Source organism: Aptenodytes patagonicus, chromosome 9, assembly GCF_965638725.1.
Source record: "Aptenodytes patagonicus chromosome 9, bAptPat1.pri.cur, whole genome shotgun sequence".
In the NCBI taxonomy this organism is placed as follows: domain Eukaryota; kingdom Metazoa; phylum Chordata; class Aves; order Sphenisciformes; family Spheniscidae; genus Aptenodytes; species Aptenodytes patagonicus.
In genome coordinates, this window is record NC_134957.1 from 208,130 (window position 1) to 222,966 (window position 14,837).

At 41.2% G+C, this 14,837-nt stretch overlaps 1 protein-coding gene across 2 annotated transcripts in view; it reads right to left on the reverse strand.

The window, feature by feature from the left end:
• Nucleotides 1-216: 216 nt before the first annotated feature.
• The window catches only part of OGT (O-linked N-acetylglucosamine (GlcNAc) transferase), a 29,660-nt gene continuing 15,039 nt past the window's right edge, over nt 217-14,837 (reverse strand). For both annotated transcript variants that reach the window (XM_076346809.1, XM_076346810.1), the window contains exons 13-22: nt 13,302-13,460; nt 8,469-8,558; nt 6,430-6,555; nt 5,487-5,657; nt 5,249-5,365; nt 5,002-5,169; nt 3,133-3,285; nt 2,164-2,416; nt 1,846-1,969; nt 217-1,259 (exon numbers count right to left, since the gene is read on the reverse strand). In XM_076346809.1, coding sequence (XP_076202924.1) covers nt 1,085-1,259; nt 1,846-1,969; nt 2,164-2,416; nt 3,133-3,285; nt 5,002-5,169; nt 5,249-5,365; nt 5,487-5,657; nt 6,430-6,555; nt 8,469-8,558; nt 13,302-13,460 — 1,536 coding nt within the window. In that variant the 3' untranslated portion in view covers nt 217-1,084. The remainder of the gene's footprint in view (nt 1,260-1,845; nt 1,970-2,163; nt 2,417-3,132; nt 3,286-5,001; nt 5,170-5,248; nt 5,366-5,486; nt 5,658-6,429; nt 6,556-8,468; nt 8,559-13,301; nt 13,461-14,837) is intronic.

Genomic DNA, 14,837 nt, shown 5'->3' on the forward strand with positions numbered 1-14,837 from the left:
ACACATACCAGAGCTTTAATGTTTGGGTGGGTTTAGTCTAACCTAGTGGAAACAGAAACATCTGTGTACAAGATCTACACTTACCTGGGATTATTTCTGCTGAAATAAATAGCATTATTTAAAACAAAATTACAGAAATGAAGATGAAAGGCCAGCAGTTCAGAGTACTTTTCTGACAGCAGCATAAGAAAGGAAGCAGAAAACGTGAAACGCTGGTCAAATCAAACTGGCAAACCAAAGCTTTATTTTTTGTTTAAAGTCTTTGCTACAGTACCTAGGACTGCACGTCTATACATAATTAACAATCATTCCTGAAAGATCTGTATTTGGCACCAGTTTGTGTTTACCTCAAACGCTTGTGGGGAGGATTAATTTCAAATCAAATTTGGTTTTTCAAAAGAATAGGAGCTGCCATCATGAAGCCAATTAGCTGAGTTATTGGAGAAGCTTAAAAACAAAACCAAAAAACCCGAAGTCTTTATCTAAACCAACACATTACAGAGAGCTCCAAAACAGAGATCAAACATTAAAAGGCTGATATAGGCTCAAGTGGTTTATAAAACCTATAAAAAAAGACTACACCAGCAAATATGCCCTTTCAGTCCGCACAGTTTAGAAATTAATGCAGGGAGCAACACTCGCTAGCTGGAAATCTTCTCGTGGGAGAACCACACATATACCAACAGGAGTACCCAAAATCAAATGTTAAAATGCTCCAATTCCCAATCCACATAAAAGGAGAGATTCATAGGAAGATTAAATCAATCCATGAAAACATAATTGGTTGGGCAGTTCAAACTTCCCCCAGCAACCACTACCTCACTCATACACACAGGCTCAACATGTACACGGCTCAATCCCATTCAAATTCCTCATGGAATAAAAGGATCCCAGGCTCTATTGAGTCTTTCCCTATCATGCAAGAAATAAGTCTGGCTGTGCTTTAATCACCATCATGTATTACTTCAGCCACAGAGTACCAGGCAGATTAAGTAGAAATGCACGGTTTTTAGCTCATCATCTCTGCAGAAGTGTTTGAGAGGCTCAGTTCCTGGAGAGTTCTGGGTGGGCACACAGTCTCTCTTCATGCAGACTCACTGTCCTCTACTGGCTTAATCATGTGGTCCGGTTTGTTGCCAGCAGCATAGTGATCCCACATCTGAAGATAAAGCCGCTCCAGGTCCATTGTGTACTGTTTCGTGTTGAACAAAGGACTAGATATTCTTTGTTTCCAGACTTTGCCACGTATTTTTTTCAGGCTACAAAAAGAGTTAAAGCAGTCACGAGAGGTTCCAAACACTGCATAATACTGTTTACTTTTGAAATCTACTATTTTCAGCTAACCCAGAACTGCCAGTACAACTGTTTCAAAAATATCTGCTCCCCCACTTCCACCAAATTCATACTGCTGTTTCATCCCCTCATCATTTCTGATACAGACCAGCATGACCACTTCAACTCAGAAGAGCTGTGACATTATCTGTACTGTGACAACTTTACAGCACAATTTTAACTTGCAGTAAGTGACAAACTGCTTAACCTTCAACTTAAAAAGAACAAAAGGTGAACTATATCGCATTTTTTACCAGGTAAGAGCCTGCACATGAGCAATTTCTTCAGAACAGGTAGCATTGTTACTCAATTGGGAGCGCTGTTAAGTTTACTGTAAAAGCAGAAGCTGAGTTAACTGCAAGACAAGAAACCTCTAGATGAGGATTGCCTAGCTATTTTAAGTACTAAAATTTATCTGCAAGATTAAAACTACTGATAAGTCTCAGCACTGTGCCCAAATACAGCACTTAAAATTCTTGATGTTACCATATTATACAGTACAAGTTTGCTTACTATTCCAGATCAGTTCCCAGTTTCACAGCAATATCCTCATATTCCTGTCTACTTTTTGCAATGAGCTCAAGACAACCCAGGCAAGTAAGCTGGGAGGCAGCAACTCGTGATGCAAGAGTCTCGCCTGTAAAAAAGAAAAAAACAAAAAAAACACCCTGATAACAGGAGTAAGCTTATCAAGTAACATATTGCAGAGTACGAGTTACTTTCCTTCTGCCTCTACAAGAGGCAACAAAGTTTGTTGGGCTTGCTGTTTGTTATTAAAAAATTAATAATATTCAAACCCATCTGTTCTATGCAGGTTCCCCACTGCGTTACCTGGCATAGTGACCATGGGAGTCCCAGCCCAGAGTACATCCATCCCAGTTGTGTGCCCATTGCAAAGCGGAGTGTCTAGACAAACATCAGCCAATTGCCCTCTCCTCACATGTTCTTCTTTGGGGGCAACAGGAGAAAAGATGATTCGGTTTTGGGAAAGACCCAAGTTTTGTGCATATTGCTGAATATTGGGTTCTCCTACAGCTGGGAAACGTAACAGCCACAGCACGCTGTTTGGAACTCTTTTTAGGATCTATAACAAAAATAAAGAAGCAAATACCGAAAGTTCAGTCAGAAGCATTTCCTTTTCTGAACAAGAAATTACCACATTACCACAGAATGAAGCAAAAGGCATAATCATTCAATACTTTAATATTCTGAGGTATAGAGCAGGAAAAAAATAGATCACCATTTCGAGTGGAATAACTAGGATTGCATTTCTAATCCCACTGAAAGAGACAGCAACTCTGAGCAATAGTTCATAGAGCAGTACTTAGAGAGTAAGTCTTGAAATTTATGATCTCATTTATTTATAGGCCCATGCTATGGAATATAAAAAAATTACCCCTCAAGTAACTCTCAGCAATACACTATAAACTGGACCTTGATACAGACGCTCAGTGCTCAGATCTATCAATCTACCAACTGCTAAAGCCAGTTATGACTTAATTGTGCAGACTAGGGAAGACCAAACTTATTTCACAATGGAGTACCAGCATACTTAAACTGTCCAAGACATAATTTTTCACTGGCTAGAAGCACAGATGTGATTTGAAATCAGTCTAAAAAATTCTATTCTATTAACAGTAAGTCCTGCAACATGAGCATTGTAAGGATTCAAATGGCTCAGGGTCAGTATTTTCCACAGAACAGTTAGCAGAAGCTTCATGCAAGTTAAAACTAACTCGAACAGAAAAGCTATGTTCCAGAAGTCTGACCTTAGATTTCATATTAGATACAGATACTCACATTAGCCCACATCTGTAAAGTAGAAGGATCGATCTTATACAGCTGATTAAAGTTACAGTATACAACAGCATCCTCTGGTAAGCCATACTGAGAACGGGTAGTGACAATTATAGTTCGTGGAACTTCTTCGCCAGTTGCTGCTTTGTTGTTAATCTAAAGAAAAAAAAAAAGCTATTGGAACACTGAAACTGCAGGAAACAAGACTATGCCCTGTGGAACTGTCCTGAGACACAGATATCTGTTAGTATCATAAGTTACTGTAAGCATATCTTTGGTTTTATTATACAAAAACAAAATTGCCTACTTACCCGTAACAAGAATTTAACTGGTATGCATACACATTTGTGGATACCACAATGTTGCAACCACCAAGGCACAAAACACTGGGCATTTTCATGCCCTTGCTATATCTCCCTGAAATTCCAAGTAACTGGAATAATTGGAAAGAAGAATCATATAAAGAGGCATTACACATGGACTCCTCCCCTCCTGAAGGTCACTTCATTTCCTTGAGACCAAAAATGAAATTAAGACATCAAGGAAGAATAAAAAAAGTATTTAGAAAGCAAAGGGGTTTTTTGGTTTGTTTGGGTTTTTTGGGGTTTGTTTTTTCGGGTTTGTTTTGTTTTGCTTTGGTTTTGTGGTGGGTTTTTTTGTTGGGGTTTGGGGTTTTGTTTTTTTTTTTTAAGATAAAAGACAATAGGCACAGAACAGATAGTCAAGACAGAAGATGAAGACTAATGCGTAACTGGTAGACTGTAAGGAACTAGCTGACAAAGAAATAATGGGAGATGCTGAAAATTAGACTAGAAGAGTTATTAATGGACTTTCAAAAAAGAATGGATCTTACAGCCTTCACAAAGAATAAGAATATGCTAATAAAAAACAGCAGAGGATGAAGTTGGGATACCATGCAAGAGTCTTGAGGATTTGTAAAATGGAAGTATGATTTTTAATTTTTTTTTTTAAATGACAGGCAATGGTGGGATCAAAGACAGATAAAAACATCAGTACAGATAGGGCAAGACAGGTACTTGGAGCCTTTTTCTTTATATATATATATACACACACCCCCTTATATATTTTACATACATATCTATTTAAAATTTAGATCAGTGGTGGTGCAGCCAGCCAAAATAAGCACACTGTTGACAAACTTGACATGAATGACAATGACTCACTGTCACTGACTCCATTAGAAGATGCACAAGATAATTTAGTTCAACAGAAGTTGGTAAAAGTGCTACTTATCCAGGTCACTGAGGAGACCTCAAAAACACAATGCACAGTTCTCATCGACCTGTGCCCAAAAGTAGCTGATATAAAGTTAGAACAAGCACAAAGAAGGGTTATATTAGTGTGATCAAAAGACAGAAATCCTGTTTTAGAAGTGCACCGACAGAGCTTAGATTGTTTTATCTTGGTGGTGGAGTGCTAAGACAAGAATGCTCTATTATTCTCAGGGGACAACAATTTCAGAAAAAAATGCTAATAAGCTTACTGACCAAACTAAGACATAACCTACTACCAACTTAAAGGAAGTCTCAGCTGTGAACAAAAGAACTCATAAAAAGAAACCAAGGCATGAGATTATGGATAGAGTAGTGATAATAAAAGGTCTCATAAAATGACATAACAGAGTCAGTATCGTAAAAGATACCTCTTTATATAAACACTCTATCTTTAGGGGGAGAGATCGTCTTCCAGTACATCTGTGGCTTATAACACATTTGCAAGTTTCCTTCAGTATGAGAACTAAACAAATCAACATGATAGAAGACAGACATTTGCTTGGAGGATTTTCTTCCTTGTTATGTTAAAGCATACATCACATAAAACCCAAGACAACAGCATCTTGAAGTGCCTCACCTGAGTAGTTGCTAATCCATTACTGATGTTGAATCCATTAATAGTTATCTGAATTTGCCCACGATTAATCATCTCAATCACAGCTTCTGCAATTGTGTTCATAGGAATGACTGGCATACTAAGGGCAGCATTGCCATCTGCGTTGTCACAACTGTCAGGACACTTCATCTAAGATAAATCACATAAGCATCAAAGAAAGCACTAGCTTCAGTCCCTAAGACTGAACACACAAAGGAGTAGCTCTCACCTTAACAATCTTGACATCGGGGAGGCTGTCAAGGAAAGCCTTCAAGTCAATGCCATTCAAAACAATTCTGTTATCATAAATATGACCATTGGACTTGAAATCAATGACTGCTTTTTTCTGTGAAAAAAAAAAAGTTTTAAGAAGTTACAAGATCCCTTACCAAGTACTATACTAAGTGCCATTTTATAAAGACAGCTATGGAAAACACCTACTTTTCTTGCCCTATCTTCCTACATACCTTCAGATGGGGGAACATGTTGGCATGGTCTCCAATAAAGAAAGTGTTTGGCATGTAAGCTAATTTCTCTGAATACTGCTCAGCCACCTCAACTGGGGAAGTTTCTTTATCTGTGATGATATAATCCATGAACAACGCCCCACTGGTTCCAGGATACCCTAACCACATTGCCTAAAAAACAAGAAAGCAAGGCTCCAGTCCCAGGTGCATTACAAAAATAAAGGAAGTTAAAAATCGGCGCATTTTAAGTCACATTTTCCACCTACAGATTCAAGTTCCTTCTTGTGCTTTATCAACTGAAGAGCAACCACTAACCCCAAACTTTCATTACCGAGACAGTGAACAGTTCAAGGATGTTCTAAAATTGATCCCTTGAGCAAAAGGCCAAAGTATCCAACTACGTGCAGCTATAGCCAGAATACTGGCTATATCACCATCAGTGATTACAGTTTCTCTTAGCTGAGACAACTTCTGTAGCCTAGAGTGACTCTGATGCACGCTTCTCCCATTCTCTTTCGATAGGCATTTTAGAAAATCCTTAGTCAAAAAATAACTCTGACATTGATTCTGACTTATTCTAACTAGAATTTCACTAAGCCTAAAGAGATTAAAACGCAACAACTCATTTCCACAACTGCTTCAAATACCCTTTCTTTGTTCTCACTAATGCAAGAAAGCCAGTCGTGTACAGGAAGTACAGTAGAATTAAGGAGTTCCCTTTCAGGACATAGCCAACTGCCTATAAAGCACATAAAAACCCCAAACTACTCTGTTTCAACAGAATGATCCTATTTGCCTCACATATGCTAAGCCCTAAAGTCTCTCTCGCTTACTGATCAACATGAGCCTTCAACGTTTTTTCCACTCTACCAGAACAAAAAGGGAAACTCTTCATACTCACAAGTGGGTTTTTTTGAGATACAGAGCCCTCTAACTTAGTTACCTGAATAGGTGCTGGTCTCAGGGCAAATAATTCATTTCGGGCTCCTTTGGTATAACCATTCATATTAATGAGAATGTGTATCCCATCCTGATGGATACGGTCTGCTGCTTTTCCATTACATGGTATCTGAAGAATAAATAAATAGAAGTTATTTTTGTTTTCAGTCTTTCAGTAATAAACATGGTTAGTCATCAGTGTACCAATGGATAAATGTCAACTGCATAATTTTATTTAGGTGAGACTCAAATCTCGCTACTCCTGGTTTTACAGAGGTAGAAGTCCTCAACTCAATCAAAAAAACCGCTGTTAAAGCCAAGAAAAACCTAAGTTTGCTAGACACAGTTGAAGCAGTTGCTGACAGAAATTTTAGATTGCCTCTGCATATTCAAATCAGAGGAGTGATACCTAGCATTGCCAAGCTTAGCAAGTCATGCAGAAAAATATCACAAATGGATGACAGAAAAAACTTCAAGCAACACTGAAACTGCTTCAGTTCTTCACTAAATCAAAAACAAAGAGTGGAACTTCACACAAGGTATTACCAATGACTTTCAAGAAGAACAGCAAAGCCTTGGAAATTACAACGTGTCTCTTCCTGTCTAATACTGAAAGGTACACAATTTTCAACGGTTTTAAATTCCTCCAAGAATTAATTATATAATTAGTCATTACCTACAAGCAGATAAAAGAAAATATTTGATAGATGTCTCTAGTTCAGCAGCAGTAAAACAAAAACCAAAGGCTAGAAACTGAGGCTACACAAACCAGAACAGCCCCACCACCACCACTCCTGTAAGGCTAATTAATGATCAAAGCTCATGTAGGGTAAGTGGTAGATTCCCAAACTAAAGTAATACAGAGAAATTACTTCAAACTGAAGATCAAGAGTAAGCCAACTAACTATTCTGCAGCTACTGCTAATGCTGACTCACCGTGCAATTAACATGCACCATAAAAGTACTTCATTTTTGTAAAAAGGGAAAGCTACTTCACATTTTATAGCAGGGTAAACGCATGCACATAGGCAGTTATCTCACTCACAGCAAACTGTTTCTACCTGTTTGACACTCCTGTACAAATCTCTTAAGAGATGCACTGTAACCCAAACTTGTGAGTTTGATGACTCAAGAATTTTAAATAAGAAAACTCAGTGTATCACTCTGGGCAAAGGAAAGAACTTTTCCTAGATAGCTGTTAAGTGCAACAACAGATACAAAGTTGCTGCCCTGTTTTACTATGACCCAGGGCTTTCAACATCCACAGCTGCAAAAGCAGGGGGTGGGGGGGGAGACAGACAGCTTTCCACAAACATAACTGAAGCTCATTATTCTAAAAGAACGTTTTAAAAGATCAACTTTGCAAAATCCATCTCAAAGAACAATTCTGCTGACATCAATTTATCATTTTTACTTATGTGAGCAGGTTCTGAACAACATGATAAGTTTAAAAACTATATGCAAGTTTTATCTATCACCTAATCTAGGACTGTCCAGGTGCCAATCCAGTTCCATTATTAACGTACACTGATTATCTCACATTGCTTTAGGGTTTTGCCAGTTATCTTGAGATAGTATAACAACTCCTTGACTTCTGTGTATACTGAAATCCCCATCAGTTTTCACATGGAACTTATAAAAAAAAAAAAAAGACAAAACCACCTGTAAATGTTACCAAAACAGCCTTTTGATAGGGGGGCAAAATCCCCCCATTAATGATTAAGCCTCTGTCCTGCTTCGCTGAGTAAAGAAAGCTTAAATATATGTGCAGTTGTGGCATCTTGACTTATCCATGACATTTAGATATGACTATTATCTTAAGACCTAATAGGAACAGTTATTCAATATTGCTACTATTACTTTTTAATAATCACACAGAGGTCATGCAGTAACCACTGCATCCCAGGCATAACACCAATACATCTACAAACTCCAAAATTCTCAAGACTAACATCAGCCTAATTCAAGAAATGACTGCAGCTAAAAATCTCAAACTACAGGCTGATCTCTTTCTTCATTTAGGTTTAGCAAACCTAATCTCACCTGAGATAAGTCAATGAAATGATTTGCTTCAGCCATCACTTTTACACGGAAGTTTGTACCATCATCAGGACTCAGGGCATAACAGAATACCTAGAACATAAGGCACCAAAAATTGAGTATCTGCAACAACTTGCCAAACAAAATAACTTTGCTATAAAACATATGGTATTGCAATTTTAAATTACATTAGCAAAATTACACCCAGTTTCATACAAACTATATTATATTTATTTGTGTGGCATTTACCAGTTGAGAAAGAAGTCCAATTAAAAAAAAAAAAAAAAAAGGGGGTCACTGGGCATTGGACACATTTGCACCAGGCCCCAGTTTTACCTAGTTCAGGTGCTAGAGTATGGCACTGCATCTTGCACAGACAGACATACAATGTTCTCATCAGTGCAAGGTAAAGTAATTTAACAAATGGATTTGCATAAGCATTAAATTCTCTAAGAATGCCTTTTACAAGACACCACTGAATTTGTAATTAGTAAGAATCATAATTACGACTCAGGTTGAACAGACAAACTAAGCCTTGAGGAAGCTTTTCAACAGATTCTTTAAACAGTAACTAGTTCTCTCCAATTAAGAAACTGTCAATGTATCTGAGAAACCCCAGGTTGACAGGTTATGTAAAGAGGCATCTTTAGCTAACCTAGCACACAGAGATATTGGGCCTGCTGGCGACAGATGTTCAGCTGTCTCACAGGGGGAAAAGGATTCTCGCTGATGAATTGGTGGGGCTCATCGAGAGGGCTTTCAATTAGGTTCGAAGGGGGAAGGGGATAAAACCAGGCTTACTAGAGACAAGCCTAGGGGTGGCATGCCAATGCTGGGGGCGAAATTGATAGCCCAGCTCAAGTGCACCTACACCAATGCACACAGCATGGGCGGCAAACAGGAGGAGCTGGAAGCCATTGTGCAGCAGGATAGCTATGACTTAGTCACCATCACAGAAACATGGTGGGGTGACTCTCACGACTGGAGTGCTGCAATGGATGGCTATAAACTCTTCAGAAGGGACAGGTGAGGAAGGAGAGGCGGTGTGGTGGCTCTGTATGTTAGGGAGTGTTTCAATTGTCTAGAGCTCAATGACTGTGATGATGATAAGGTCGAGCGTTTATGGGTAAGGATGAGGGGGAAGGCCAACAAGGCAGATACCCTGCTGGGAGTCTGTTAACGACCACCCAACCAGGATGAAGAGGCGGATGAAGCGTTCTACAAGCGGCTGGCAGAAGTCTCACAATTGCTAGCCGTTGTTCTCGTGGGGGACTTCAACTTCCTGGACATCTGCTGGAAATACAACACGGCAGAGAGGAAGCAGTCTAGGAGGTTCCTGGAGTGTGTGGAAGACAACTTCCTGACACAGCTGGTAAGTGAGCCTACCAGGGGAGGTGCCTCGCTCGACCTGCTGTTTACTAACAGAGAAGGACTGTTGGGGGAAGGACTGGTGGGAGATGCGGTGGTCAGAGGCCGTCTTGGGCTTAGTGACCATGAAATGATAGAATTCTCAATTCTTGGTGAAGTAAGGAGGGGGGCCAGCAAAACCGCAACCGTGGACTTCCAGAGGGTGGACTTTGGCCTGTTCAGGACACTGGTTGAGAGAGTCCCTTGGGAGACAGTCCTGAAGGGCAAAGGGGTCCAGGAAGGCTGGACGTTCTGCAAGAAGGAAGTCTTAAAGGCACAGGAGCAGGCTGTCCCTGTACACCGTAAGAAGAACAGGTGGGGAAGATGACGACCAGCCTGGCTGAACGGGGAGCTCTTGATGGGACTCAAGAAAAAAAGGAGAGTTTACCACTTGTGGAAGAAGGGGCAGGCAACTCAAGAAGAGTACAGGGATCTCATTAGGTCATGCAGAGAAGAAATGAGAAAGGCAAAAGCCCAGCTAGAACGCAATCTGGCCACTGCTGTTAGAGACAACAAAAAATGTTTTTACAAATATATTAATGACAAAAAGAGAGCCAAGGAGAATCTCCATCCTTTATTGGATGCAGGGGGGAACACTGTCACCGAGGATGAGGAAAAGGCTGAGGTACTTAATGCCTTCTTTGCCTCAGTCTTTAACAGGCAGACCAGTTATCCTCAGGGTATTCAGCCCCCTGAGCTGGAAGACAGGGACGGCGAGCAGGATAAACCCCCCATAATCCAGGAGGAAGCAGTCAACAACCTGCTATGCCACCTGGACGCTCACAAGTCTATGGGGCCAGATGGGATCCACCCCAGAGTGCTGAGGGAGCTGGCACAGGAGCTCACCAAGCCACTCTCCATCATTTATCAGCAGTCCTGGTTAACGGGGGAGGTCCCGGACGACTGGAGGCTTGCCAATGTGATGCCCACCTACAAGAAGGGCTGGAAGGAGGATCCAGGGAACTACAGGCCTGTCAGCCTAACCTCGGTGCCGGGGAAGATTATGGAGCGGTTCATCTTGAGGGCGCTCACAAGGCATGTGCGGGACAACCAGGGGATCCGGCCCAGCCAGCACAGATTCATGAAAGGCAGGTCCTGCTTGACCAACCTGATCTCCTTCTATGACCAGGTGACCCATCTAGTGGATGAGGGAAAGGCTGTGGATGTGGTCTACCCGGACTTCAGTAAGGCCTTTGACACCGTCTCCCACAGCATTCTCCTAGAGAAGCTGGCGGCTCACAGCTTAGACAGGTGTACTCTTTGCTGGGTAAAAAAACTGGCTAGACAGCCGGGCCCAGAGAGTTGTGGTGAATGGAGTTAAATCCAGTTGGTGGCCGGTCACAAGTAGTGTTCCCCAGGGCTCAGTTTTGGAGCCAGTCTTGTTCAACATCTTTATCAATGATCTGGACGAGGGGATCAAGTGCACCCTTAGTAAGTTTGCAGACGACACCAAGTTGGGCAGGAGTGTTGATCTGCTCGAGGGTAGGAAGGCTCTGCAGAGGGACCTGCACAGGCTGGATCGATGGGCCGAGGCCAACTGTATGAGAGATTCAACAAGGCCAAGTGCCAGGTCCTGCACTTCGGCCACAACAACCCCATGCAGCGCTACAGGCTTGGGGAAGAGCGGCTGGAAAGCTGCCTGGCAGAAAACGACCTGGGGTTGTTGGTCGACAGCCGGCTGAACATGAGCCGGCAGTGTGCCCAGGTGGCCAAGAAGGCCAATGGCATCCTGGCCTGTATCAGAAATAGTGTGGCCAGCAGGAGCAGGGAAGTGATCGTGCCCCTGTACTCGGCACTGGTGAAGCTGCACCTTGAATACTGTGTTCAGTATTGGGCCCCTCACTACAAGAAGGACGTCGAGGTGCTGGAGCGTCCAGAGAAGGGCAACAAAGCTGGTGAAGAGTCTGGAGAACAAGTCTTATGAGGAGCAGCTGGGGGAACTGGGGTTGTTTAGCCTGGAGAAAAGGAGGCTCAGGGGAGACCTTATGTTCTGCAACTACCTGAAAGGAGGTTGTAGCGAGGTGGGTGTTGGTCTCTTCTCCCAAGTAACTAGCAATAGGACGAGAGGAAATGGCCTCAAGTTGTGCCAGGGGAGGTTTAGATTAGACATGAGGAAAAATTTCTTCACTGAAAGAATGGTTAAACATTGGAACAGAGGCTGCCCAGGGAAGTGGTTGAGTCCCCATCCCTGGAGGTATTTAAAAGACGTGTAGATGAGGTGCTTAGGGACATGGTTTAGTGGGCATGGTGGACAGTTGGACTCGATGATCTTAGAGGTCTTTTCCAACCTTAATAATTCTATGATTCTATGATATAGAACAAATAGAACCAATATGCAGAGAATTTATTATCTTGCAGGACAAAAGCATGGTTTTAGTAAAATAGTAGATAACCTCTATTTAGTATCTAAATTAAGCTCTGTAGAGCTTTATAAATCCAGAACAAGAAAGACTGCCCTTTGTCTTGAGCTGATTCAAGGTTAAACGGTATATCCTCCCCATACCCCATGTACTCAGACCACCAATTTAATTGTTTCATGAAAAAAAACCTGCTTCATGGTCACACTTCTGGTAACAATTCAAGCATGCAGCTTTGCCACAAGGATTTCAGACTACAAAGACTTCATGACCAGGAAAAAGCAAGAAGGTAGGAGGAAAAAAGTCAAAAAAAACAAAACAAAACAAAACAAGATTAATAAAAAACACTTTTGCAGGAAGGAAAGACTTACAATCCTTTACAAAGATAAGCAAATTCTCATGTCTTGGAAAAGAGGAGCTCAAAACTGAGGGAACTGAAACAGTCATGGGACAAACAAGGTAACTGGGAATTAGTTCTATTTATAGCCTCAATCCCTTAACATGACACCCAAATAAATATAGACATGACTGTCTTTAACATTGCTAAATTGTATACGCTCCTTCTGGAGTAAGTGTAGTGCACCATTTCCTTTTGAAAAAGCAGTAGCCAGACCAATCTGAAGTTCATGTTTGTGATTCAGGTATCCCAGAGAAAAAAATACATGTAAAAAAACCAGCAGCAGAGAGTGAACAAAAAACAGATGCATATCTGTATATCAGAAGTAACCAGGCAGCAGTAGCTTCATATCGAAACACACCTACTCAAAGAACAGCAGCTGAAGCTTAGAAAAAGTTTTCCATGGGCCACAAATCCTACCTACAGTAATTCTATTGAAGGACAGGTATCTAGTTTGCCTGCCTTCTAAGTAACACTCCATATTGGTAAAGGAGGATGACTCAGGCTGGGCAACTCTTCAACCCCCCAAAAAAAAGCCCGCTAACAAAAAACCCCCCACAAAACACACAAGAAACAGAAATCTGCGCTTCCCTAGTTTACCGGCCTGCATCAAGAAAAAGAAAGTGCCACTTACAGCCATATTTAAAGCTTTAATCATGCCATTTATATTTTTACCTCAAATTTGTCTGGATTATGCATGCCTGGGATAGACTGCATTAGGTGCGAGGTTGGATGGTTTCCAAAATCAGAGCTCACATAGCCAATACGAAGTCGACCTTCACTGGCCTTCAAATCCTTAGGATGCTCATATGGTGGCTTGTGAAGAACATTAATCTGTCAAGAAAACATACACAACTGTTTATAAACTCAGGAACCAAAACCATATGCTAAACATGAGTTTGTAGAATTAGCATTATCCAACATTCAAGTAAGTGGTCTGTGGGCATCTGTTGTTTCAAATCTACAGTATATGTATTCCATTGGAGCCAAGACCAGATTGGATGGGGCTTTGAGCAACCTGGTCTAGTGGAATGTGTCCCTGCCCATGGCGGGGGGTGTGGGGGTGTGTGGTGGAACTAGACAATCTTTAAGGTCCCTTCCAACCCAAACCATTCTATGATTCTATGATAACGTCCACAAACTGTGTTACGAGATGTCACATACCTACATTCAGCCACATAAAGACAGACATCACTACTGCAAGTTGACATTTCTGCTTTTCAACCAGTTTATTTTTTTAAGTATTCCACTGCTTATTATTAAATATACTGATACCACACCACTATGACCAGGAAGTTCTCAAACTACAAGCCACTTGTGACCAGAACAGTATTCCTGTGAAGCACCACAGCATGCTTTCTGTTCTTATGCTCACCATCTTCCCCAGACATGAGCTTGTAGCCACTATCACTGACAGGATTATCAGGCTATGAAGACAAGCCAGTTTGAAAGCTAAGTGTTATCTTCTGAAGTTTGAGATCTTTACATTAGCTAACCAGACCCTTCCACTGACTGACAGCATATTTTCAATTATAATTGGCAACCTGCTAAAGTAGTCTGTCTCAACATTCACAAGCGTCAACAGCTATGACTCTCTGGTTGAAAAGAAAAAGAAGTTGCATCAGACTTTAGTTAAAGAATTTGCCGTCAACTGCACTCTTGGCAGCTTGAGGTTCTGTGCAGTCTCGTGGAAATGGCACACAGTTTAAGTAATTACAGCAAGAGAAGATATGTTTTTGGAAGAATCTATTCTACTGTACACAAAGTACTCCAAAACAGAATCACAACAAATACTCAAGTACTTCCTACCGTGATGCATCGCCCCTGTAACACTGCTGCCATCACCACTAAAGCGAGTGCATTTGGAAATCCCAGAGCCAAACACAAAGCTCACACGTTCCAGCAAGAATTCACTAGAGGCAAGGTCAGGTTCCAAGCACTATGGATGCTGGAAAGGACCAGATTTTGAGAAATACTATCACACAGCTGCCTGGATCTGTTTTACTGTCAGGAAAGAATAACTCACTGCTTTTTCCAAAACACCCCTTGCATGTACTTTGCAAAACTAGATGAGTAACACTATGTCCTATCTCTCTATAGGTCAGTGACTCAGAAACCTTACAAAGGCTAATACTAACTATGTAAGTATTAGATTTTCAGTAGGAACAGGCAAAACCACAAAGTACTTCAATCACAATTGGCCTGTATAAA